Source organism: Pelecanus crispus, chromosome 16 (genome assembly GCF_030463565.1).
Source record: "Pelecanus crispus isolate bPelCri1 chromosome 16, bPelCri1.pri, whole genome shotgun sequence".
NCBI lineage: Eukaryota > Metazoa > Chordata > Aves > Pelecaniformes > Pelecanidae > Pelecanus > Pelecanus crispus.
This window is the reverse complement of record NC_134658.1, coordinates 6583489-6608884: the sequence shown is the minus strand read 5'-3', so window position 1 is coordinate 6608884 and position 25396 is coordinate 6583489. Positions and strand designations below refer to the sequence as shown.

Genomic DNA, 25396 nt, shown 5'->3' with positions numbered 1-25396 from the left:
CGGGCCGCTGCTGCTGCTCGGTGCAGCGCCCAGCACCGACCACCAGCGCGCGGCGGGGTGGGGGGGCGACGACAGCGCGCAGGCGCAGTGGGCGGGGCGGCGGCAGCGCGCAGGCGCAGTGAGCGGGGCGCCAGTACGCGGTGAGGGGGCGCCGGTGGGCGGGGCGCCGACAGCGCGCAGGCGCAGTGGGGGGGGCGCTGTAGGCGGGGCGCCGGTACGTGATGGGCGGGGCGTAAGTGGGCGGGGCGACGACAGCGCGCAGGCTCTGTAGGCGGGGCGCCGGTGCGCGGTGGGCGGGGCGCCGGTACGTGGTGGGCGGGGCGCCGGTGCGCGGTGAGCGGGGCGCAGGTGGGCAGGGCGACGACAGCGCGCAGGCGCGGTGGGCGGGGCGGCTGCAGTGCGCAGGCGCGGTGGGCGGGGCGGCGGCGCGGTGATGGCGCACGGTCACGGGCGCTGCTGTTGTTGCTGCGGGGAGGCGGCGGCGGTCGGCGGGGAGCGGGGCGCGGCCTGGGGGCTCTACCTGCGCATCGACCGGCAGCGGCTGCAATGTCTCAACGAGCGCCGGGAGGGGAGCGGCGCGCTCGTCTTCCGCGCTTGGGAGGAGCGCGGCGATCGCGCCCAGGTGGGGCCGGGCCGGGCCGGGGCCTGCAGCGGTGCCGCTGCCTGAGGAGAGCCGGGCGGCGGGAGGGGGCCGGGGCGCGGGAGGATGCGAGGTGGTGTGGGTCCCCGCCTTGCCCCCGAGCCCCTCCGAGGTCACCCGCCCCCCCCGGTGCGTGTTCCCCCCGCCCCCGGTGCGCTGCCCGCGTACCTGCGTGGCCGGGGCCGGCCCTGACCCGCCCCTCTCTCTCCTCAGTTCGTAGAAAGTGACGATGACGAGGAGCTTCTGTTTAACATCCCGTAAGTTCTTTCCCCGAGCTCCTTTGGCATCGTTTTGGCTGCTGGCAGGGCTTGTTCCTTGCCTCTATGTTCCCGGGAGCGAGGCACATCCGTCTGCCGCCGTAACCGGGGCTGATTTGGGGAGAATGGAGATGAAGACGCCAATTCTGTGTCTCTTGGCAGGTTTACGGGCAACGTGAAGTTAAAAGGAGTAATTGTGATGGGAGAAGACGATGATACACATCCAGCAGAGATGAGGCTGTAAGTAAAATGAGCGTTAACTTTGTTGGCGCGTGAACCAAACCGATTGACCCGTAGCTAACGAGAACAGCGATTCTCCCACTGTTGGGTGCCCAGGCACCCAGCGAGGGTGCGCAGCATGGGAGCAAGCAGTGTTACTGTGCAGCACCTCAGTCATTCTCCAGCCCCAGGAGGAAAAAGAAACAGTAACTTGTACGGAGATGAGCGTAGCTACTTGCTGCCTTTTCTCTAGAGAAATTCTAATTAGAAGAGAACATTTGGTTGAGGTGCTGGCTGTGCTGTGAAGAAATCAACCTGCTCCTGGCTTAGCGGGCCGCAGAAGGATTGGTGGGCCAAGAAGGGTTGCGCTTTGGGGGGGAGCTCTGAGGCCTGGGAGGAGGGGACACAAGTGACGGGGTGTCCTGCAGCCAGGTGAGGTTTGTCAGCTCTTGGCAGCGGTCTGGCTGCACAGAGCCACGTGGCCTGTTTTAGCTCCTGAAGGGAGAGAGAGCCTTCTTAATACTACTTTTTTTTTAGAAAAAAAAAGTATCGAGTACTCTGTAGTTCCTGCTTGTGTGGAAAGAAATACACCTTTATCGGGCCCCCATTTTCCTTGGTCTCCAGTATACTGGGGTCTGGGTTTCTTCATGTACCCAAGGGTGCTGAGATCTGTATCTCCCCAGCCTTGTTCCTCTCTCTTCCTTATTATTTCTTCAGAGTTTTGGGTATTCTGGAACATGATGATGCTTTGTGGTGGCGTTGGTATTTTCCCCCTTAGAAAACAAAGCAAATCCAGTTTCTTGTTGTTGAGAAGAGTCCGGGTAGCGCTAATAGATGGGGAGGAAACCAATTAGCTCCTGGGTTTCCTCCCTCTCTTCCCAGGTTCAGGAACATTCCTCACATGTCCTTTGATGATGCAGCCAGGGAACCGGACCAGACGTTCAGCCTGAACCGGGATCCGACGGGCGAGCTGGAGTACGCCACCAAGTACGATGCAGACCCACACGCCTGGGGGGTGCGGGGGCCACTCCTCCTGAGCGCAGGAGCCGCGCTCTGTCCAGCCTGCTGGTGTGCCGCCAAAGTTTAGCAAAGTGTTAGCAGAGGGCAGTTCCTTCCCTTGCATCTCAAAGCTGCCCAGACTAGAATTTGCATCCCTGGCTCCATCCTGCCCTTGTCAGGTGAGAGTTCTGGTCTGAAAACCTCCTCCCCGGAGCTGGGGGGTGGCTGTGCCTGTCACCCAGCAATTCTCAGGGTGCAGAATCGTCCCAGTGTGGTGTCCCCTGCTCCTGGCCCCAGCGACAGCTTGTTGCTGGCCCGTTACCACAAGCGTGAAGGGAGCTGCTCCTCCTGCACCCTCAGTCATTTGCTCCCAAGTCTGACTCGGATTAGGGCAGGGGCCACGTGCAGTGCAGGGCCGCAGCGCCGTGCTGAGAGGAGGTGGCAAGGCAGCAGAGCGGCAGCTTGTACGCACAGCTCCGGCTTCAGAGTGTGTTTTCTTCCAGAATTGCCCGTTTCTCCAACGTTTACCACCTCTCCATCCACTTTCCGAAGAACTTTGGAGCAGAGACAACGAAGATCTTTTATATAGGTCTGAAGGGAGAGTGGACAGAGGTGGGTGAGAGCAGAGATAAGCAAGACTCTGCTAATAGTGTGAAAGGGGCTTTAAATCGTAGCTTAAGTTGTGCTCTAGCAGTGAGGAAGGTGAGGGTAGTGTGGGGGTGGGCATGGAAGGTCTGTGATGAAAAGTCTGTAAGTTGGGAACCTGCTCAGCTCTTGCCGGTCAGGGGTTTTAGGAGGGGCTTGAATTCTGCTCTCCTCTGGACTAATACGTTTAATCTTAACTCAGGCTCATCGCCACGAAGTCACCATCTGCAATTACGAAGCATCAGCAAACCCAGCTGATCACAAGTTGGAACAAATCACCCCACAGACTCACTTCATCTCCTAACACCGCTGTCGGGAATCTCCCGAAGGCTTTGGTACAAGTGTACGGAGGTGCTGGGCTGACTGGGACAGAAATGGCTTCCTGGAGCACTGGAGAGCGCTGGATCGGCTTTACGTTTTGGTCTTTTTGCCTCGGAAAGCGGAGTGCCGGGTGTGTGCGACGCCTGTACGGAGGCGGCCGCTGAGGGCAGCGGTGCGTTGGGTCCCGCGGAAGGCAGCGGCTCCGCTCTCGTTAACGGGAGACGCGGTCTTTAGGCAGAGGCAAGCTCGTGGCTGGTGTCGTTTAATTCTCGTGTCTGCCAATAAAACACGCGCTGAGGTGCGGAGCCGCGGACCCGGGTCGCTGTCCCTGAGCGCGGGTCGCAGCCGGTGTGCGGGGCGGCCCTCGTGTCCCCGCGGGGAGCCGGTGGCTGCGGGGGGGAGCGGGCAGCGGGGGCGGCTCCGGGCCGCGGCTGTCACCGGCGGTTGTGAGGCGGGGAGGGGGCGGCGCTCGGTGCCTCACCGGCGGGGGCGGGCCGGGCCGCCGCGGTAACGACGGGGGAGCGGGGCCTCCCGCGGCCTCTCCCCGTCAAAGCCCCGGCCGCCCCGCCCTTCCCCTCCCGTGGGGCCCGGCCCTGCCGCGCTCGCCTCCGCCCCCGCTGCCAAGATGGCCGCCCCCGAGGGCCGAGCCGCGCGTCACTTCCGCCGCGCTGCCCCGGCCGCGACCCGGCGGGCGGAAGTTCCGGTGGGAGCGCGTCGGGGGAACCGGGAGGAGAGCGCGCGCCGGGCCCGCGGGAGAGGTGCGGGGCGGGACGGGACGGGACGGGACGAGATGGGATGTACCACCGGGGGCGGGGGGGCCGGGCCGCCTCACGGCGCCGCGGGGAGGGGTGGGCGGCGGGAGGCCCGGGGCGGGCGGTGCTGCCGGGGTCTGTAACGGGGGCCGCGACGGTGGAGCACCGGCTGGTGCGGCTGCGGGCCGGGCGTGGGGGGGCTCCGCTCCCCAGGCTCCCCGGCCCCGCGGTGCGGTTCTGGCCCCGGGCGGGGGCCCCGGGCGGGCCCCGGCGCCTTGCGGCCTCCTGCCCGGGGCGGCGGCGGAGCACGCAGCCGGTAACGGCGCCGCTCCAGGCAGCGTGGGGCCGCCCCCCCCCGCTGCAGAGCCACCTCCTCCCCCGCCCGGGGCCCTCCCGCGGGTCGGTGCGAGGCTTCCAGCCTTTAGGAACCCCCCAAAGCCCCATTTCCACGGAAAACGAGTTCCCGTTCCCGCCGCGGCCGAGCCGGGCGTGGGGTGCGGGTGGCCCCCGCAGCCCCGCGCTCCCTCCCGCCCATCCGCTTCCACGCAGGATTTCTCCGGCCTCCCGCTGCCTTTCCCTCCCTGCACCGGTTCCCCTCCGGCCGGGCCGGGCCTGCGGGAGCGCCCGGGGCACGTTAACGACCGAGGACCGGCCGCTCGCTCCCCTCCCGGGGCCGTGGGTTTCCCACTGGCGTCGCTCGTGGGCGAGGGGTGGGTGTGAGGGGCGATAGCTCTGGGGCTGCCACGGAAACAGCCCGAATTGGACACAAATTCGTCTTTTTTTTTTTTTTTTTTTTTTTTTTTTTTTTTGTGCGTGGGTGCTTTTATGCAGGCACAGACACGTTTTGGGGGCTTTATCCTTCCCGTGTTACGTTGCGGCCTCAGGGCTGCCTCTGCTCGAGCCGCGGCGGCAGCCGTGGACCCTCCCGTGGGTACCCCGGGAGCGGGGCAGAAACACCCCAGGGAAATCTCGGGTGTCTCCGTGGGGTGCTTGGGGCAGCCTTGACCCCCGAAACCCCTCCGCTCCCCAAAGCCTCTGTGAATAAGGCAAAGCCGCGAGCCTGTGTCTGCTCGGGGAGCGCGTTTCAGCGTCTCCCATCTGTCATGGAAGATGCTTTTATTTATGGCTCTTCTTGCCAGGAATTTTGGCAGGTGCTGTTTTTCCTCGCTGGTTGTTTTGACCCTGGAGTACACACGAGCACGTGGGCTGTGTGTCTGCGAGGTTCGCCAGACCCGAGGAGCTTGTTGTTCCCGGTGTTTTTGTTTGAGTCAGGGAAACGGCTGACAAACAGTTGGTGAAACGAGTTGGGCAGGTCTCGACCCAGGCTGGTAGAGGAGGCAGCTGTTTCTGTTGGGTAAGGCTGTCTGCCGGGGGTACCGGGAGTTTGGGGGGCGGGTTGGGTGGTCTCTTGCCCTCCGAAACCCTCTGGGGACGGTGCTGGCAGTGAGATCTGAAGACTCAAGCAGACGGTGGGGTCTGCTTTGCTCCTGGCAGTAGCCAGGAGGCTGATTTTGCTCCCGGGAGATGATGGCAGCGCCGTAAACGTGCTCTGATCTAATTAGTCCTGGGCAGTAAGTGGGGGTTAGGGCCTGTCACGTGAGGTGCGGTACTTTTAGTGATTTGCGCCGGACTGTGAACAAACGCCGGCGACTGTCGTGGCTGAAGGTGGTGTTGTGGGGGCTGTTAGCTCTGCCGGTGCCGCCCGCTTCGCAGGTGACCGGGATCCGGGAGGTGACAATCAGCCCTTCGTGCTGGCAGGAGGCCGTTATGGTGGGGACAGCGGTGGTGGCCCGGGCTGGCTGCCCAGCGGGGGGGACGGGGATGCCGTCGCTGGGGGTCGCAGGCTCTGGGAAGCAGTGTGGGGCTGGGTCTCGGGCCAGCGCCTGAACGCTCCGGTTTATCCCCAGCTGGCTCCATAAAAGAGGGCCGGACCTTTTATTAGTGCTGTAAAGCCGCTGCTGCTGCCTACTGCATGCCAAGGGCCGGCGTTTCCTGCTTCCCCATCGGAGCAGATGTGGGTGAGGCTCCTTCTTGGCTCTGCTGGCAGCCGGGAAGGGATGCTGAGGCTGCGTGCCGCCCGGCCGCCCTCTGCCCACGTCGTTACAGTCACAGAAATAACTTTGGCTTTGAGGTGGAACAGAAAGAGCTAATTTTAACACTTCCAATGCCCCACGCGCGCATCCCCGCTCGCCCGCATCTGGTGCTGCAATGTGGGAAGCGTTTTCTGCTTCCTGGCTCTCTGGCGTTGCCAGGCCAGGGACGGAGCAGGGCTGTCCCAAGAGCTTAAACATCAAAGCCTTCGTGTAGTCATTCATTTCCTCCCAAATAGCTGGTCCCTCTGGAGCAAATTGTTGCCGGGGTGGGGAAGAAGGGAGTGTTTTCCTACCTTACCTTTGTCCCTCTGTCCCGCAGGTGCCAGTGTCTGAGTCCCTCTCGGTGTATGTGTGGTAACAACATGTCTGTCCCCCTCCTCGCTGATGCAGTGACTGTCTCAGGGGCAGAGCGGGAGACTGCCGCGGTAAGGGCCGGACCCCTCCTGCCTCACCTGCTTCCTCCCTTTTAGCGGTCTTGAAGATAAGGAGCTGCTTCCGTGGGGTTCAGAGGGGCCATGAGCTGAGCCCGTAATCCCCCAACTCTTCAGGTGTACATCTTGGTGCTCCAAAGGGGATGCGGGACCAGCAAGTTCTTGTCTTGCTGGGGAAAAGTAACCGGCCTTTGGGCTGGGCTGTTCGTTACTGGTGCTTGGCCCGGTGCAGAAGCACGGGGACAGCCTCACAGCTAGGCTTGACCTGCGGGGAAGTTGGTGGGAGTTGGATCTGATTTGGTTATTTAAGCTTTTAAAAGCAAATCCCCCAAAGAAAATCCTCTGTCCTTCCCTGGCACCCCACAGGCTGCCCTCCCCCTGCTCCCTGTTGCTTAGGGGCTGCCCGAGCCTTAGATGAAAAGCCCGTAGAGACGGGTTTTGTGAGGCCTTGGCAAGCTCGGTCTCTGCTCGGCATGGTGCCGTGCAGCCCGGCAGGATGATCTGGCGCTCCCGCGCCCTCTGCTACGTTGGGCAGCCAAGGGGCCGACGATGCCCACGAACCTGGCCGTGACAGCAGGCTCTGTGGCACGATGACGGTGACGTGCCCGTTCCACCCATCCGTCACACTCAAAGCTGCAGAGACGTGTCATTAGCATCGGCTAATTTCTGCCGGTTTGAGTCTCCTCTAGTTAGTGACTAAGTGGCCTTTTGCCGCTTCCCTGTGAGCCCAGCCCTGCCTCTCTCCCAGGGCACCGGCTGTCACACCAGCTAATTCTTTTGTTTTTCTGCTTAATTTAACAGGTAATTTTTTTACATGGCCTTGGAGACACGGGGTGAGTATTCCAGGAGCTGGCTCTGGCTGCAACGTACGGTTTGCTGAATGCGGGCCTGGGCTTGGCCGTTTGCTGTGAGCGCCGGCGCTGCTCTCCCCAGGGGCAGCTCCGAGATTTGTCTGGGGCTTTGAGCTCGGTCCGAGAGCCGTGACTGCGCCGCTCTCACAGGGAATCGCCGGCCAGCAGCTGTCTGCACTTGAATATTTATGATCCCGGCAGCCTGGCAGCCCCCCACCTCCCGCGGGTTTGATTTTCTGCTTTCTTTAAGGCAGGCAGATAAGCACTGCGGTTTTTCCAGTCCTTGGGTGTGGGGTTGTCTATGCGAGCGCGTCTCTCTAATGTGCAAGGCCACCTTAGAGGACAGTGTGAGACACGGCGGTAACAAAAGGCTTCTCCCTGCGCAGGAGGTTCTCCCTCCTCCCTTGCTGATAGCAGCTCCTCTACCTCCAGCTGCGGGGCTTTGTGTTCTGCCTTTTGCCCTGCCGCAGAGGAGATCTGTGCCGAGGATTTGTGTTGGGATTCAGGCTGCTGGGGTGGGCAGGACCTGGGAAAATAACACAGGGGCAGGGGGCCAACAGCCTTGGAGAAAACCTGTCCTTGGAGGAAATCCCTCACCTTCACCAGCATCCTCCAAAATGGTCGGGCAAGCCTTGAACTCCCTCCTCTCCTCTCTCCCCAGGCACAGCTGGGCTGATGCTCTCTCCTCCATCCGCCTCCCCTATGTGAAATATATTTGCCCTCACGCGTAAGTGCCGTCCTTGCTTCGGGAAGGGCCTTTGGGGGGCCTGGGTGGGCTGTGATGCTGGTGCCCGCTGCCGAGACTGTTTGGGGAGGCAGACGGTGGCCTGTGCCCTGACCTACCTGCAGCGCTGTGCAGTGAGGCTTGCTCTCCGGCTGTGGCCAGTTCGTTCAGGGCCCCAGCCCTGACATTTTCTGCCTGCGGGCAGAGTGGTTCCCCACAGAGCTGATCAGCGCAGGAGCTGCTGCTCTGAGCCTGTTTTCTCCCCTGACCTGTCCTCTGCCTCTCCCCGACGGCTGCAGTGAAAGCCAAAACCACTGGAGCTCCTTCCCCGTCCCCCTTGGTCAGGCCGGAGGGGGCTCAGCAGAAGGGGAAGGAAATGCTCCCCGATGTGTCCCGTGTCGATAGCAGCCCACGCAGGGCAGCACTCACGGGGCTGGGAGAGCTCTGCTGAAACGGCGTCCCAGGCAGCAGGGCCTCGGCTTCCCAGCGTTGGTCTCAGCGGCAGCCGCTCCGTCAGCACCTCCTGGCTCGGCAGCAGCAAACAGGAGAGGGACGCAGTTGCTCTCCTCCCCGGACGGGCCGCTTGGCAATGCCCCAGAGCTGCCAGCTCAGCTGGGATCTGCTCGGGGGTGATTCCTGGGGTCCCCTTGCAGCCCCCAGGCTGGGTCTGGTGGCACCGACACGCTGCTGTCCCTTGGGAGCGGTGTCCCGCAGCTGCGGGCAGGGGGGCCGGGCACCCCGCTCCCCCTGGCTCAGATTTTCTTCTCTTGCATTTGAACTAAACCAGCCAAACTGTTTTCTCTGCAGGCCCCGGATCCCAGTGACCCTCAACATGAAGATGGTTATGCCCTCCTGGTCAGTGCTTTGGGTGGCAGGGGTGGGTGGGACCCTTTTGAGGGTGTATTTTGGGGAGCGAGAGGGATGGGGGGACTGAAGAGCCAAAATCCACTGCCCTGTAGGAGTCAGGGGAAGGGCAGAGCACACCCAGCTCCCACCTCCCCACACCCTGGGCGCTGGGAGATGTTTGGGGCTGACTCTGCTGCTTCTCCCAGGTTCGATCTGATGGGGTTGACTCCGGATGCGCCTGAGGATGAAGTTGGGATCAAGAAAGCCGCAGAAAACAGTAAGAAGCTTTGGGGAGAGGGAAGCGCTGAGCTCCTGGGCCCCTCTCCCTCGCTGGGACAGGAGCAGATGTCTTCTTTCCACCTCTCCTTCCTTTCTGCTCTCCTGTGATCCCAGCCCACCTTCTCCCTGGCTGAAGCCAAGTGCGTTCGGTCCCTGGGCCCTCTGGCACCTGCCTCTCCCTGACGTGCTCTGTCCTGTGTGCACCCCAGGCCTCAGGTGCTGCTCTTCAGCCCCCCACCCTTTTCACTGACCCGTTTCTCTGGCTTCTTCTAGTTAAAGCAATTATCGAGCATGAGATGAAGAACGGGATCCCACCCAACCGCATCATCCTGGGGGGCTTCTCACAGGTGAGTGGAGCTGCAGCGTGCTGAGGCAGAGGAGGCTGAGGGTTGGGTTCCCTCTTCCCCCTCTGAAGACACCCCTCAAAGCGAGCTTCCATGGCAGGGAGGCTGGTGGGTGCTCTGGGGCTGCGGATCCCCCCACGGCACTAACAAACCCTCCTCATCTGCTGCAGGGCGGTGCCTTGTCGCTGTACACGGCTCTCACCTGCCAGCACCAGCTGGCCGGCATCGTGGCGCTCAGCTGCTGGCTCCCGCTGCACAAGGCCTTCCCGCAGGTACGCTGCCCCGTGTGTCCGCAGGGAGGGTCGGGGCGGGGAGGATTTTCCCATCTGGAGTTTGCTGCAGTGTGAGCCTGGGGGTGCTGGGGGCACGAGGTGCCTGTGGTGGGGGCTTAATCCCATGCCCCTGCTCCTGGGGCCTGGGGGAGGTGAGGGCACCGGAGAAATCGGGGCTCTGCCTCCGATCTGGTGTGAGTGTCTGCGAGCCGGTCTGCTCCCCCAGCCTCCTGGTGCCCACCGGGCAGCAGCTCGGTCCCGGCGGCAGCGTGGGAGGAGGTGCTGGGTGGCAGGGCAGCAGGCGCGGGGTGAGCAGCTCTCCCACCTCCCTCCTGAGGAGGGGAGCTGCCGCATGATGTGCGTGGGGCCGCAGATAAAGCACCCACCCCGTTCCCCACTGGGGATCCCCTCTCCTGGGCACCGCTGAGCGTTTCCTTCCTCGCTGCAGGCGGCAAATAACGGCGTGAACAAGGACATCGCCATCCTGCAGTGCCACGGGGAGATGGACCCCATGATCCCCGTCCGCTTCGGGGCCCTCACTGCTGAGAAGCTGAAATCTGTTGTCACCCCCGCCAAGGTCCAGTTCAAAACCTACCCCGGCGTGATGCACAGTTCCTGTCCTCAGGTCAGTGCCCTGGGGCGGAGGGAGGGGACGGGGCTGCCAGGGGCTGGTGTCGCCTTTTGGGACCGACCCCAGCACAGTGGGTCAGGCAGGGCAGGGAAATTGCTGAGTCCGGGACACACAGGATGTGTTTATTCCCTGATTCGCTCCGGGGAGGCTGCACAGCCCTCGTGTCCCCACGCCTGGGACAATGCACGGCGTTGTGGGAGCCCCGGAGTGACGGGCTCTGTGCTCTCCGCAGGAGATGATGGCGGTGAAGGAGTTCATCGAGAAGCTGCTGCCCCGGATCTAAGCAGAGCCAATCAAGACTGTTGCAGGGAAGGACGCCGAGGTCACAGCCGCTGATCTTTCCCCCGTGACCCGTCTGCTGCAAACGGAAGCCATGGCACCCCACCGCACCTCCTGCCGCACCCCCGGCCCCTGCCTCTCCCTGTCTCCTCGCGCCGCGTCCTCTCTGGCTGGAGGTGCCCCGTCTCTCCCTGCTGCTGCCGGAGCTGAGGTTGGAGCTGTCTAAGGCGAGTCTTCGAGTGGCCTTTCCTCTCCTCTTGCTCCGAGCAGTTTCTGGGGGGGTCACCATCCCCTCGACTCCCCGTTCAGGCACCGCAGTGCGTGGGTCTGGCATGGCACGGGCGAGGTTTGTTATTTTTTTTCTGTTGGGTTTGGGTTTTTTTTTTTTTTTTTTGTAACAGTATTACGGGTGAGACATGCCCCTGTGCGGCGGGAGGAGCGGTGTGGGTACAGGGCAGGGCTGGGGCACCCAGAGCAGCCCGTGCTCCTCCTCTGCCCTCAGCCCATCCTCTCCGTGGCTGCTCTCGGCCTCTGCTCAGGCGACTCACGGGTTTTCAATCAGAGCTCAGGAACCCGGGACTCTCCTGCAAACACCTCAAGGCCCAGGGAGAGGCTCTGCTCTGGGCCGGTACCACCAAAGGCCGCCCCATCTCCCGGGGCCGGCAGAAAGGCGTCCACGCAGCTCCTGCACCTCCTCGCACGGGGCCCCGGCCCCCGCCCTGTCGCACACGCACACTCCCCAGCGGGCTCGCCCCGCGCTCCAGCAGCCTCAGCCCTCGGCTTGTGGCAGCTCTGCCCTTCTCGAGATAATCGCCTCCTTCCTCTTTCTCCTCCTCTTGTTGCTTTTACAATCTCCTCCTCAGCCCCGTGGGGGGTCCCGGAGGTTCTCTCTGCGCCCGTGGAGCCCCAAAGCCCTGCCGTTTATGGCCGGCATCCGAACGGCTTTGCCACAGAGCCCACCCGGCGCTGGCCCAGTCCTTAACGTCTCTCTTGCTGCTACTTCTCCTTCCCTTTGGATTCGGGCTGGCTCAGGGAGGGAGAGGAGAGGCGAGGAGAGGCCCCCGGGGATGGCTCCTGGCTCAGCTGGAGGAAGCAGGTTTGCTCCCAGCCATCATCTCACCAGCATCTAATGCCCGGGTGCTGCTGCGCCCTGGCCCGTGGGGCAGTGTGGGGCTCTCCGTGCCCCCCGGGGCCGGGGCCGCGGGCTCCGTTGGCCTTGCCATGTACAATCACAGGTGTCCCCGGGGGCCCTTGCCCGGCTGGCTGGAGGCTGCAGCCAAGGCTTGGCTGTGCCGGCGGCCGTGGCTGGCTGGGGCGCGGGGCCGGGACCGTCCCCAGCAGCAGAGCAGCTCCCCGGGCCCCGAATGTCTCCTCTGCGGGTGGGCTCCTGGCTGCCCCTTCCCCTGCCGTCCCCTCCCGCAGGGCTGAGGGCACTTGCTGTTGAGCAGCACTGCCCTTCTCCTCGCCTCTCCTCCATGGGCTGAGCCCGCAGCACCGTCGGGCCCTTCGGGGCTGGAGCTGTACGTGTCTTTTAAACAGAAAAACACCACAAAACCCACCCAGCCTAAGGGTTGTCGCTCCCTCCCGTGTGCTCCGGCTCTGTGACCCCCGCAGAGCCTCTGCTCGGTGCCCCGTGGCCAGCAGTGGGCTGTGGCCGGGCTCACGGTGCTGGGGCGAGGGCTGCTCCGGGGGGCTCGGCGCTGGTACCTCTGCTCCGGCTGTGCCCTCCCCGCCTGGGATGCGTAAAGCAATAACCCGCTCTCTGGAGAGTCGGATCTGTCGGACTCATCCTTGGTTGGTTTCTTGGGTTGTTTTGGGCGGTTGGGTTGGGGTTCCCCCCAGCTTAGGGAGTCTTAAACCAGCAAACCTGCTGCTGGTATTGGGGGAGCCCTGCTCTTCCCCTTGCTCGGGGTTCAGTCCTGCTGTTTCTTCTACTTTGTCTGTTTTAAAGCTGCTGTGTCCTCCCCTCCCTGCGCTCGGTGGGGAGCGGGGAGGCGAGAGGGGCTGGCTGGGATGGGAACGCAGCTCCCCGCAGGTTACCTGAGGGCTGGTGGACAGACAGACCGACCTATTTGACTGTGAACTGGAACCGTGTGCGTAGCGGGGGCCCGGGACTCGTGGCCATCCCTGGGCACAGCACGGGTGGCCGTGCTGGCCCCGTTGCAGAGCATTCCTGCTCGCTCCCCGCCTGAGCAGCACGCGCCTGGCTGGGGCCGTGCTGAGGACCCGGGAGGGAGAACGGCTTCTCTCCATTCCTCAATACAGCTTTTTTTTTGTTTGTTTGTTTCTTCTCTCTCTTTTGTCTTCCTTGTAAATGTTTTGGGGTTGGTTTTGGTGGTTTTTTTTTTTTGTGTGTGTGTGTGTTCCACAGAGTCAGATACAAGGTTAAATAAATTGTAAACCTCTCCCAGAGCTGGCATCGTTCATGGTTGGGCAGGAAGCACCGTCAGCACCTCTGTAACAGAGATTTGGGGGGGGGGGGGGGGGGGGGGATTAGCATGAGGCCCCTGGGTGCCATTTCTTGGGGGGGAAGCAGCTCCAGCTGAGGGGAAGCAGAACAGAGCTGCCACTTTTAGAAAGTAAGAAAGTTTATTTAAAAACAAATCAAAAGCTCAATTCATAATTTAGTAGCATAAGTTATTAATCCAGCTGACGGCAAAGCGGGCTGACTGCGTCAGCGCTGCCTAATGAAGCCGTTAGAGCTGCCAGTAATAAATAGGAGCAGTATTTGACAGCTGAGCAGAGCCTTCTCCTGGGCAGCCTTTGGCAATGGGATTATGGAAGTGGCTGCCACAGGCAACGTGGAAGCAGAACCAGGCACCGGCCAAATCTAACAGCAGCGGGGGGGGCTGTGTGCAGCCGGGTGAGGCCGGCTGTGCCCAGGGCTGGCACAGCCATGGGCTCCTTAGGAGCACATGGCTGCTGAGGCTTGGTCCCTAAAAACCACACTGGGGGAGCAGGGGAGAAGAAAGGGGACAGCCCCTGGCAGCCATCAGGGCCGGCTCCCAGGGGAGCGGGGCTGGGAAATGAGCCACAGTGGCCTTGGGATGTGGCTGGTCCCTGTGGGAGCCGGGGGCTGGGGGTTCCTGCGGCCGTGAGGTAGGTGCTCAGCAGCCTGCTCGTGCCCGGGGTAGGGGGTGCCCTGGCCTCCCCGAGACCAGGAACAGCCCCGGCTCCCTGAGCTGGGCGGGTTGGGGGCCGAGTGCAGCAAGGAAGGGGTGGTTTGGGCACAAGGAGGGCCCAGGAGCGGCTCCAGCAGTGGCCGCAGGGCCCAGCCGGCTCCCTGCTGGGGCCAGCACCAGCCCCTGTCCCTTCCCACAAGGGGATTTTGTGCCCCGGCTGCCAAAGCCGGGCCCTGGCTCTGTTCTTCCTTGCGTTTCTGCTCTGTGAGATGCAAAGGACCTGGTGGGAATGAGGATGAAGAGTGAAGAGACTGGGGAAGCCGCTGCCTTCCTGCCCCCTGCGAGAGGCAGAAGCGGGAGCTGCACCCAGGCCACTGGCAGCCTCGCTGGGGCCGCGGGGGAGGCAGGCAGGGCTGCCCCGGAGCAGCTCGCGGCAGCCAGGCCGGCCCTCAGCTCAGTTCTTGCTGAAGCCTGTGGGATTCTGTAGCTGCCACCGCCACAGGTCCTCGCCTGCAACAGGGAGAGAGCGGCGGTGAGGGGTGGGCCAGAAGAGGGGCAGCCGGCGGCGCACAGCGTGCCAGGGACTGGGGGGATGCTCTTACACATCTTGTCCAGGCCAAAGGCAGCTTTCCAGCCCAGCTCGCGCTCGGCCAGTGCCGGGTTGGCATAGCAGGAGGCAACGTCTCCCTCCCGCCGGCCCGTGATCTTGTACTTGATCTGCAGGGAAGGCAGCACCGTGGGGCCTGGGGGCTCCTGGCTCTCAGCAGAGGGGACTCATCTGAGGCCCAGGAGCCGAGGGAGCAGTGCCAGCGGCTGCTGCAGCCACAGGCACAAGGGCTGGCACAGCAGCGAGGGCTTGGGGCGGCGAGGGGGGACCTGTGGGAGCCGCTGGCTCTGTGCCCGTGGCCCTGCGGGGCAGACCTTACCTCCCGCCCTGAGGCTTTCTCCATTGCCCGGACCATCTGCAGGACGGAGTAGCCGGTGCCCGTGCCCAGATTGTAGATCTGAGAGGAGGATAAGGGACAACGGGTCAGCTTCTCCCCTTGCGAAAGAAGAGTCAGGCCCCCCTTTAGCTTCCCCAGGGCTGCAAGAGCCCAGCCCCAGCCCAGCCCCGCAGCCCCGGCAGGGCTGACCACACCCCAGACAACGGCCCTCTTGGTACCTTGCAGCCGCAGTTCCCCTTGAGCTTCTTCAAAGCAGCAATATGGCCCTTGGCCAAATCCACGACGTGGATGTAATCCCTGACGCCTGTGGGGACACAGAGGGTGAGCGCAAAGCCCTCCAGCCTGGGGTGCAGCCGGGCTGGGGAGCTGCGACGGCTGCCCCAGGGGACGGGGCGTCTCTGCTCCAGCAGTTCTGCAACGCACCCGTTCCATCATCCGTCTTGTAGTCGTTCCCGAACACGCTCAGGAATTCCCGGCGCCCCACTGCCACCTGCACAGAGGGACAAGCCCGCGAGAGCCCCGTCAGCCTGTGCCCCACATGGGCACCGCGAGCCCAGGGGGTTCTCAAAGGCTGCAGTGGGGCGGTACCTGCGCCACGTAGGGCATGAGGTTGTTGGGGATCCCCTGAGGATCTTCTCCGATCATGCCTGACTCGTGGGCCCCAATGGGGTTGAAATAGCGCAGGAGAATGGCGTTCCAGTCCTGGGGAGACACACAGTGAGGCTGCCTGGGGAGGGCGTAGTGCCATGCGGTGCTGCCTGGTCACCCCAGCACGCTCCAGTGGGAAAAGACCTCGCGGTTCCCAGGCCTGCACGCCTTGGGGCAGCTCCTCACCTTCTCTGCTTTGCAGAGATCTTGAATCATTTCCTCGATGAAGTACTTGGATTTGCCGTAGGGGTTGGTGCAGCCTCCAACCGGGTGGTTCTCATCCAGGGGCAGGTACTTGGGGTCTCCATAGACGGTGGCAGAGCTGCTGAACACGATGTTCCTCACGCCGTGGGCTTTCATGGTCTGGGGAGCAGGGACCAGCTGCCACTGAGCCGGCAAGCTCCGCGCCCTCCCGCTCAGCCGCACGGCTCAGCCCTCTGAGGACAGCAGCTCCCAGCACGCAGGCACTGTTACACCCCTGGGACAGGGCCTGGGGAGCGCCGCCGGGACCAGGCTGCCAGCCAGCACAGCCACCCCAGAACGGGATCGCACCCAGCACCAGTCACCCAGCACCCGTGCGGCCCCAGCACCCCACGCTGCCTCCCGGCTCCGCTCACCTCCAGCAGCCGGATGGTCCCAGTGAGGTTCACCCTGTAGTACTCCAGGGGCTTCTGCACAGACTCCCCCACTGCCTTCAGCCCCGCAAAGTGCATCACGGCTGAGAAATGGTGCTGCAGAGGGAGAAAGAGCTTGGCGTTAGTGCCACAGCAACAGGAGATAGAAGCTCCAGGCAGAAACCAGTCAGAAATCCCCCCAGGAGTTTCATTCAGCCAGCCTGTGTGGTCTCCATGCCCCAGAGGAACATTTGCTGGTCACAGCATTCCCTCAGCACCATCCTCCCCGCTCCGCTCCTGCCCACTCCACGTCTCCCTCCCTGCTCCCAGCCCCAGCACAAACCTCTCTCATCCCTTGGAGCCCATGAGGCCGCCTTGGGGCACTGCAGCTCTTGCTCTTCTCACCTTAGTGAAGAGCTCCTGCAGCGCTGCCTCGTCAGTGATATCCAGCTCCTGGAAGAGGATGGGCTGGCGCACGATCTCCTGCACACGTCGGAGGCTCTCGGGGAGCGCGTCTGCCCCTGGGGAGATGGAAGGGTGTGAGGCGCTGGGATGGCTGGAGGTGCCGGCACAGGCTGAGAGCGGCCGAGGCCCTTGTATGGGAAGGGATGAAGGCTCTCCATACCTCGGATGGCATTGTGAAAGTTGTCTATGACCACGGGGACATAGCCAGCCTCCACCAGCTCCAGCACACAGTGACTGCCGATGTAGCCAGCTCCGCCGGTCACCAGGATCTTCTCTGCCATGGTTCTCTGGGGGAGGAAAGGCCCTTCAGCGCAGAGCGCTGTGTGAGGCGGCCTGGGGTGCGCCCGACAGCCAGGGGCCCTGGGAGGGAAGGGGCAGGCAGGACTTGGGCACTGTCACGTCAGCACTGTCTCTGGGCACTCCCCACGCTTGGCCCGGCCAGCGCCAGGACGGCATCCGGAGAAGAATGGGCTGGGCAGGTTGTAGCACACCCTGCTGACACGCTTCGTGCCTCCTCGACAGGAAGGGTTTATCTGACACTTGTCACAAACCGGGGAAAAACCCTTGTTCTTCCTGTTAAATCCAGTCAAGATCCTGGTGCCACCCATATCCTACAGCACAAATCCCTCAGGCTAATTCACCCCTAGGCACAAGGGCAGGGAGCCATCTAATGTGGGCGGCCTCCTCAAGGGGCATCAGCTCTGCCCTCTTCCCCCCGTTCCCTGCTTTTTCTCCAGCTCTGAAATCCCCTCTCTACAACAGCCCCAGCACTCCCTGCCTGCTTCCCTCCCCTCGCCCAGCACTGGCCCCGTCCCACCCCTGCTTCCCAGGAAGGTGGCACTGGGTCACTGCGGACTGCAGGGACATTCGCTGGCGCACACAAAGTGGAAACCTGGAAGCTCACCTGCACAAAAGCCCCCGTCCCCGGGAACCAAGCAGCAGCTCCGGCCCACCGGGTAGGAGGGAGAATCTGCTTCATTACCAAGGCGCGTGGAAGCAGTGCAGGGGACGTTTCCACCCTGGGTGCCTTCAGTCGCTCTCAGAGCTGCACCTCAGGCTGAAAACCCCACTGAAGACCCTACACTGCTGCCGGCCCCAGGGCTGCTCCAGCAGCCAGCGAGGGCAGCTCCAAGGGGGGTCAGAGCCCGAGCCAGGCGGGCGAGGGCTGGAAAGCCGAAATAACGCTGCCTTGAGCCAGGCAGGCGACAGGCAGCGGGCCGGGGCAGGGCCCTGCGGGACAGGGCGTGTGCGTGGGACGGCGCGGACGTGGCACGGCGGCGGGGCAGGGTTACCTGTGGGGCTGCGGTTGCACCGGGAATCCCCGTGGGCCGGGGCTTGGGGCCGGGGGTTACCCGAGGAGCTGGGACCAGGGCCGCCTGCGGGGCCGGGGGTCTCCCGAGGGGCTGCGCATTGCCTGGGGGGCTGGGGCCGGGTCCAGGGCTCACCTGAGGGGCTGGGGCCAGGGGTCCCTGTGGGGCTGGGGGGCCCCCGAGGGGCTGGGTTTACCTCAGGGGCTGGATGTACCTGAGGGCCCGGGGGTTACCTCAGGGCCCGGATTTACCTCAGGGGCCAGACCGGGCCGTGGTCGCCCCCCGCCAAGGCAGAGCACAGCAGCCGCTCCCTCCGCTCGCCCCGCGCCCTCAGCTCGGGCTCCCCCCGCCCCGCCTCCCTCGGCCGCTCACCCGCTGCTCCGGTCGCTTCCCGCCGCCGCCGCCCTCGCTCTGCCTCCCCGCCGGGTGCGGCTCCTTTAAGGCCCGGCCGCTCTCCCCGCCCCCCGCGGTGCCACGCGCGCCGCTCTCCCATGGAAACGTGTCCCGGCGGCTGCCGCTACGGCGCGGCGGCGGGGACAAAAAGCCGCGGGGCGCGCATGCGCGGGGTGCGGCGACCACGCCCTCCGCGGGGCGGGGCGCAGCCTAGAGGGACGGCGGCCATTGGCGGGCCGTGAGAGTGGGCGGAGCCCGGAGAGTGGTCAGTGCCGGACCAATGGCTGCGGGGAGCGCCCAGTCTCGCAGCGCCCCCTGGCGGCGGGCGCAGGGCACTGAGCCCCAGGTTTAAACCCACCCATGAATTCACCGATTCAGGATTATCTCAGCGTTACGGTTTATTTAATTGTTACAGCTTATTTTAAGGGATGTGGAGAGAGGCGGAGGGACGGTCCTGTATGTAGCACGCTGGGGCAGTCAGAGGAAGGCGCAGCACGCAGCTACAAACCACCCCATGGAAGGACAAGGTTTCTGCACTTGTCTCCAGTCTCACAAATAAACTATTAAATAAATTATTTTAAATAGGAGATAAGGGGATACTTCCCTAGGACCTGTCTACAGTGAGTAGACGTGCGTACAGAATAAGCCCATGATGATGCAGCGTTTCCACACTGAGGGCTGGTAGAAGAGGCACTTGGAACCAAACCAGCAGCAAAAGCTCTTTAACTGGTTTCGTTAAACCAAATTTCTGACGGTTTAGAACATTAAATAATGTGTTCATTACTCCTAGTATTTAGAAGTATCTTACAACAGATACAACCCTTTATTACAATCCTAAATGCTAAGACAGAGGGTCCAAGGCTGGTCCTTGACGCTCGAATGACGAAGGGGAGCCTTTCGATTTCAGTCTTAACATTTGTAGTGAGGAGAGAGAAGGGAAGAAGGGTCAAGCCTGACCTGGAGAAGTGCTCAAATGGGAAAAGCTGTGGTTTATCCTTTGCTGGTAGTTTATGACAACGCACTCTCGACGTAGAAGTTACCGGATGTTGCTCTGAGCTGGTGCCAGAGCTCTCTGCGAGAAGGCAAGCGGTGCGTCCGCTTCTCCCTCAGCCCATCCGCGTCCTCCCTTCTCTAAGGCAAATGGCTAACGTCTTCAAGGTTGAATATAATATTCTCATTTTTTTTCATTTCTTCATAGATTCTGGTGAATTATGCATTTCCTCTCAAGCATTGAGCCTGGAAGGAGCACTGAAGATCAGAGGCAGCAGAACAGAGGGAAACCCGGCCAACGCCAGATCCTTGCTTTCCTCTTGATCCGAGGAGAAACTCGATGCAGTATCACAGTCTGCAAGATGCCTGGGACACTTTGGAATTGGTTCGTCTGTTGAGAGCATTGCAAATAAACGTGCCTGTGTCCATCAGCTTCTGCAGATCCACACCCTTCATGGGGAAAAAAAAAAAGATACAACGCGCATTGGTACCAGTTCTGCCACATAAAGCTGCCCAGTAACAACCGGTGTCACTGGGAGAGACTCGCAGGGGGTGAGGGAGCCCGAAGGGTACTTTAACGAGGCTGCGAGTGCCTGCTGCTCGCTAGTGTGGTTCTGACAGTGAGGGTTAAATCGCAGAGCGCTGAAAAAGGGAGAGGAGGGAATGCTTCCAGCCGGTGGGGGTGGGATTGGCACGGCAAGACACGGCAGAGCCGGAGCAACCCTTGCAGCTACACTCAGGCTCCCTGGGCCAAGTTTTGAACCCCCCACTGAAGCCACAAAAATGATCCGAGGGCTGGAGCACCTTCCCTGCGAGGACAGGCTGGGGGAGTTGGGGTTGTTCAGCCTGGAGAAGGCTGCGAGGAGACCTTATTGTGGCCTTTCAGTACTTGAAGGGGGCCTATAGGAAAGATGGGGGCAATCTTTTTAGCAAGGCCTGTTGTGACAGGACAAGGAGTAATGGTTTTAAACTAAAGGAGGGGAGATTTAGACTGGATATAAGGAAGAAATTTTTTACAATGAGGGTGGTGAAGCACTGGCACAGGTTGCCCAGAGAGGCGGTGGAGGCCCCATCCCTGGAAACATCCCAGGCCAGGCTGGACGGGGCTCTGAGCACCCTGCTCTGGTTAAAGCTGTCCCTGCTCACTGCAGGGGCTGGGCTGGGTGATCCCTAAAGGTCCCTTCCAACCCAAAGCATTCCATGATTCTATGATATGAAGCCTGAACAGAGCCATCGTGTGAGAGGCTCAGCTGCTGCAGGCAGCAGCTGCTCGTGCTTACCGTGTGGATGCCCAGGCCATTCAGCATGTACACCAAGTCCTCCGTAGCAACGTTTCCCGAAGCTCCTCGGGCATAGGGGCAGCCTCCAAGGCCAGCGACGGAAGCATCAACCACGCTCACGCCCATCTGCGAACAAACCCACTATCAGTAAACTCTTAAAGGTTACAAACTGTTGTCCTGCTCCTCAAATCTACGGTTCACAAGCAAGCACAAAAAACCCTCAAGGAAGGATGCTATACTGCAAAGCGAGAATCTTACCTGAAGCGCTACCAAGATGTTGGCAAGAGCTTGCCCGTAGGTGTCATGGCAGTGAACAGCAAGAGCCCCAACTGGCACCTCTTTCATGACTGCTGTCAGCATCTCCTTCATGCTCCCTGGGGTCCCAACGCCAATGGTGTCACCAAGGGAAATCTCGTAGCATCCCATCGAGTACATTTTCTTTGAGACCTGTCCAAAAGCCAAGATGCTTACTAAAAGGGCAGCTTTGTCATTCCCTTCCCCAGAGCTGGAGCCCTGCCAGACAGAGGAATCGGAGCACAGCAGCCATGGGGACAACAGCCAGGAGGCTTCTCCCTGAATTCCCCAATCCATTTTGGCTAGATCCAGCCTTCCCCCTCCCTGTGCTGGCAGCTAGCTGTGACCTTCCCCGGTCTTCCCTCAGTCTGTGGTTAAATGGTCTGACACATCCTCCAGCCCGCAGTGCCCAATTCACACCCATAAAAGGGAGCCAAAAACCTCTCAGAAATTCTGGTTATATTTATGATGAACTCACCTCTGCAACTTTAGCTGCAGAAATCTTCCCTTCATAGGGACAACCAAGGACACAGGAAACGTATCTGTGGTTAAAAATAATACACACCTTTAGCTAGAGAACCAAAGTGAGATTATACTGGCCAAATTAGCCAAGACTCATGCAGTGTCTTGCATGCTCTATACAATGGAAGAATTAATTTCATATTCTAAAAATCAGTCCAGTGGATAAAGCTTACATAATTAACTACTCAAGAATTACTTCTTCCACGGACGTGAAAAATTTGCCAAGGCAAGAGTACGCAGGACTGTTAGGTTTGTAGATCTACACACTTCCATGTGGAATGTCTGCCAAGAAGCTAGTATTATTTTGGATCATTTGGTAAAGCTGAAGACAGAATAATTACACGAAGGGTGAATCCATCTGGAAGAGCGCAAAGTGTCACGAGTGGTACAGGCTTTGCACCAAGTGAGCATCTGAAACCGTGTGAGCGTGATGGTGTTTCCAAATTAATGCTTCTCATTGCACTGAGCTCACATCTGCTTGCACCCATCCAGATAGAGAGACACCCCCCCAAAAAAGGTAAAGTTTAAAAGAAATCCCACTCCCCAGCGCTGCATGGGCTGGACTCCAAAGAGATAAATTCAAGCAGTCTCATCTCCCCACGTGACCTGCTCGATGCTAAGTTCGCAGCAGAAACTCCTTACCCCCGGACAGGAATGCTGGCCGCTCTCGCTGCAGTCATCACTTCATCGAACCTCTCCAAACTCTCCTCTATGGAACAGTTGATGTTCTTCTTGGTGAAGAGCTCAGATGCTGCTCCGAAGATCGACACTTCCTTGGCCCCTGCTGCCACCTGCCAACAGAAAGTGTAAATTAAAGCAAGCCGATTTCTCTTGCAAGGGCAATGACAAGCATAACCATGACTACAGTTCTCTCATTTTATAAAAAATATTTTATAAAAAGTATTTTTTCCCCAATTCTTCCTCGAATAACCCAATTCTTTCCTCAGTTCCTTCTACAACAAAAACACAATGACACATCCAAGTTTGTCTTCAAAGAAGTGTAAAGTTACAGATACAGCAGTAAAGCTACATCTGCTGGATGTAGTCCGGAGAGCTGGGGGACATGCAGATAAGACTGAAAGCATCACTGCCAATTAAAATAGATTACTTTTTTAATAACAGAAAATGTATCAAGGTATTTTCTATTATAAACAACAGGTTTCTGTTTCCCCAGCAAAATGATCCCTTGTAAAGGAACTACAAGAGGAGACTGCTGCCTGCCAAAACGAAAGACGCATTTCCCACCCTTAACCGCAGGTGAAACATTCCTTCGTGGGCAACCCTGCACGTGAGGCACCGAGAACGTTCAGACGCTGCCAGCTCTTACCGCTGCCTGAAATCCTTTCAGATTAGGGGTCAGCACAGGATAACTAATACCAGGCAACTTATTAATTCCTTGCATGACTTCAGTATGGTCAGCCATCTGCAAGGTAAACAAGGAAAGGTTTCTAAGGGTGACAACGTCCACTTTTGCAAACTATAAATTTATTTTTTTAATTTATTTTTACGAACTGGGACAGCAATACTTAGAAATAAGAGAAATGGGCCTCTGAAGAGCAAAGAGCACTGCACCCTGTGAAGGATCATAGTTCAGTCACCCCGCCAAGCCAGTGCCAACATGCGCACAACCGGCCGTTTGTATTTGGGCTGTACGTTTGCTCTTTTGCAGGGTCCAAAGGGAAGGCCTGGGATATCGCAAGATCTTTTATTTGTCTTTGCTGCTTCTGGCCCAGTTACAAGTTACGGTAACAAGGATTTTGGAGCAAGTGGAATCTTTTCATTGGATTACTATCTATTATTAGGCATTTTTATAGCACGCAATTGTAAATCCCGTTTGAATACTGACCTGGGGAACCCATTTGGGGGAAACAAAGCTGGTGGCCTCTATAACCTGAAGCCCCGTCTCTGACAGCATATTGATTAAATTGATTTTCACGGGTGTCGGTACAACATTCTAAGAAGAAGAAAAGAAGAACGACCTGAAGTTACTATTTTCACAACAAACTTTTCCGCCACTGCAAACCCCCCCCTCCTCTTCCAACATCAAAAAGCGGCATTTGATAAGAAAGCCCCAAGAAAGCCAGCCCCGTCGGCGAGGCAGAAGCACGTTCCGGGTGTCTGGCCGGGGCGAGGCCCCGGTGCCGAGGGGAGGCGCGGGGGGAGGCTGAGGCCCGCCCCTACCTTCTCGTTCTGGAGCCCGTCGCGCGGCCCCACCTCCACCACCTTCACACGCTTCGGGAAGGCTCCGGCCGCCGCCGCGGCGCTGCCCTGGGGAGAGAGGGACGACAGGGACAGCGTCAGCCGGGCCCCGCGGCCCCGCTCCCCGGCCCCGCTCCCCGGCCGCAGCCACGGCGCCCAGGGCGGCAGCAGCCGCCGCGCCGCCGCCATCACGCCCGCCCGCTCGCTCTCACGTGACCGCGCCCACGCCCCCACACGTGATCAGAGAGGGGCGTGGCTTCGCGGTCACGTGACACCGGCGCTCCCGCGCTCCCCACGTGGGGCCCGGACCCCCTCGCCCCGGCGCCGCGCAGCCCCCGCTGCCCCCTCCGCTCCCTCCGGCCGCGAAGGGCCCCGCTGCCCGTCCCGGGGCGCCGGCGGGGGAGCGAGAGCCCCGGCTCGTACCTGTCCCCGCGGGCCGTCCCGCGGCAGCGATGCGGTGGCGCACTGCGGCATGGCTCCCTGCGACACCGGCACGGCTCCCTGCGACACCGGCACTGTGCGCCGTCTCCGCGCCGCCGCTCACTTATACCGTGGCTTTTCTGCTGGCTCGGACCGCTAAATAAACACGGGCTGTTTGTTTTGGATGGGCCCCCTCCCCGCACCAGAGGTTACCAGCGTGATGGGGTGGGGAGACAAAAAGGCCATTGCTCTGTTGTCCCTTTTTTTTTTTTTTTTTTTTTCCCCTCTTGTGTGTTCATAACAACGTCATCGCCGGAGCCGGGGTGATGCTCCCGTGAGTAAGCGGGTCCCTGGCAGGCAGTGCCAGTTCTCTGAAGTCCGCACAGATTCATCAGCACAGATCATTATTTGTCAATTGAGTAACAGCCCCTACAGCACCAGCTCAGCGCGTGTCCCAGCCCTGCGCCTTAGCTTGCGCTCGACTCTTCGGTGTTCCGGCAACTTCTGCTTGCACCGCATCATAGAGTGACAAAATAAAGCCTGTATGCAACGTTGTGGGGCCTTCACAACAACTGCGCCGCAGAAACACACGCCATTATGAGGGGTTTCACCATTTAAGTAGATACTGTTCAACCCTTCTCAGAGAAGTTTGACATCAACGCAGGAAATCTTATTTCACTGAAACAGCAGAAGTCAGAGGTTCAATTCAGAACAGCAGCTTCTCTGCCAAATTCACATAAGAACAAAACCTCTTCTGCTTATACCTATCTCCACCAGCCTATAAATAAAAGTTCCTTAATGGATTTGTATTAGACCATGATTTCCTATAGCTGATTCCTTCTAGACCTCTCCAAACAACAAGCTCCCATTACATTTATTTGTGATGGAAGTATGTGATCACAATTGTTTCAATCGGTACCAAAGTAATACAGCGCATCTCATCGAGTACCTATTTTTGTGCAAGTACATCACAGGCAGGAATCTGTGATGGCACTGGGGTTGGTCTTCATTAGAACATGCCCATCACATGCAAGGCTTCACGATTCCACGGATAAGAGTATCACATTGGTTATCCAAATTAATTTCAATGAGTAATTAAGCCAGGGAAGCAGCAGGGCCCGCTCCTGCTGCCTGGGAGGTGCAGACCCTGCCGCCGTGCGTCGCCTGGCTCACCAGCGCTGGCTACGCACACGTGAATGGGGACGCAGCTCCTGCTGCTCCGCGTCCTGTCAGCTGCTCTAGCAGCCCAAGGCCTCTCGCCAGCAACACACGCATCTCCTCTTTGGCCGCGTGATCTGTCAGCTTCACGCGCTAATACCTCAGTGCTACGTGGCCTGGCCTGACACCCCAAAGCAGGTCCTCTTAACCACCCCATGCTAACTCTGTTCAGTCTCCCACCAACACCCACCCGTAATCACAGCAGCAAAGCAGTAACATCCGCCAAGAAGCCCAGCTTTACATCAAAAAACTTTGTTCCAAGCGCAGATGTTTGGCTCACGGGCTATCACATGCCAGCAGAATACTGCAAAGGGCATCCCAACCTCCCACTGCTGAGCAGAGAGGTCAGTCCTTTGCTGCCAAACAAGGTCCACTGATAAGCAGATCGCTTACA

General features: G+C 60.3%; 4 protein-coding genes across 10 annotated transcripts; 2 read left to right on the top strand and 2 right to left on the bottom strand.

The window, feature by feature from the left end:
- Positions 1 to 424: 424 nt before the first annotated feature.
- PITHD1 (PITH domain containing 1) lies at positions 425 to 3394 on the top strand. Its single transcript, XM_075721775.1, has 6 exons — positions 425 to 622; positions 854 to 897; positions 1060 to 1137; positions 1999 to 2103; positions 2619 to 2727; positions 2963 to 3394. Exons 1-6 carry the CDS (start codon positions 434 to 436, stop codon positions 3062 to 3064), a joined length of 627 nt encoding a protein of 208 aa, XP_075577890.1. The 5' UTR covers positions 425 to 433; the 3' UTR covers positions 3065 to 3394.
- Positions 3395 to 3810: 416 nt separating this feature from the next.
- On the top strand, positions 3811 to 11004 carry LYPLA2 (lysophospholipase 2). 5 transcript variants are annotated; one of them, XM_075721997.1, is made up of 10 exons: positions 3811 to 3839; positions 6246 to 6351; positions 7159 to 7190; positions 7870 to 7935; positions 8740 to 8787; positions 8985 to 9055; positions 9331 to 9404; positions 9572 to 9673; positions 10122 to 10298; positions 10537 to 11004. In XM_075721997.1, the coding sequence occupies exons 2-10, from the start codon at positions 6274 to 6276 to the stop codon at positions 10585 to 10587; spliced, it is 699 nt and encodes a 232-aa protein (XP_075578112.1). In that variant the 5' UTR covers positions 3811 to 3839; positions 6246 to 6273; the 3' UTR covers positions 10588 to 11004. The 5 variants fall into 5 exon arrangements, with proteins under 5 accessions (XP_075578112.1, XP_075578113.1, XP_075578114.1 ...); XM_075721998.1 differs by lacking the exon at positions 3811 to 3839 and having other exon boundaries at positions 6055 to 6351; positions 10164 to 10298; XM_075721999.1 differs by lacking the exons at positions 3811 to 3839; positions 8740 to 8787 and having other exon boundaries at positions 6055 to 6351.
- A 3155-nt stretch (positions 11005 to 14159) lies between these two features.
- Positions 14160 to 16657, bottom strand: GALE (UDP-galactose-4-epimerase). The gene is made up of 10 exons (XM_075721993.1): positions 16537 to 16657; positions 16317 to 16432; positions 15915 to 16028; positions 15484 to 15660; positions 15238 to 15351; positions 15073 to 15139; positions 14868 to 14953; positions 14632 to 14709; positions 14308 to 14422; positions 14160 to 14215 (listed from the first exon to the last, which is right to left on the bottom strand). Exons 1-10 carry the CDS (start codon positions 16655 to 16657, stop codon positions 14160 to 14162), a joined length of 1044 nt encoding a protein of 347 aa, XP_075578108.1.
- A 1812-nt stretch (positions 16658 to 18469) lies between these two features.
- On the bottom strand, positions 18470 to 23838 carry HMGCL (3-hydroxy-3-methylglutaryl-CoA lyase). 3 transcript variants are annotated; one of them, XM_075721820.1, is made up of 9 exons: positions 23788 to 23838; positions 23347 to 23433; positions 23012 to 23119; positions 22493 to 22588; positions 21808 to 21956; positions 21122 to 21185; positions 20608 to 20796; positions 20350 to 20475; positions 18470 to 19519 (listed from the first exon to the last, which is right to left on the bottom strand). In XM_075721820.1, exons 1-9 carry the CDS (start codon positions 23836 to 23838, stop codon positions 19418 to 19420), a joined length of 972 nt encoding a protein of 323 aa, XP_075577935.1. In that variant the 3' UTR covers positions 18470 to 19417. The 3 variants fall into 3 exon arrangements, with proteins under 3 accessions (XP_075577935.1, XP_075577936.1, XP_075577934.1); XM_075721821.1 differs by lacking the exon at positions 23788 to 23838 and adding an exon at positions 23481 to 23553 and having other exon boundaries at positions 23347 to 23408; XM_075721819.1 differs by lacking the exon at positions 23788 to 23838 and having other exon boundaries at positions 23347 to 23553.
- Positions 23839 to 25396: the final 1558 nt, after the last annotated feature.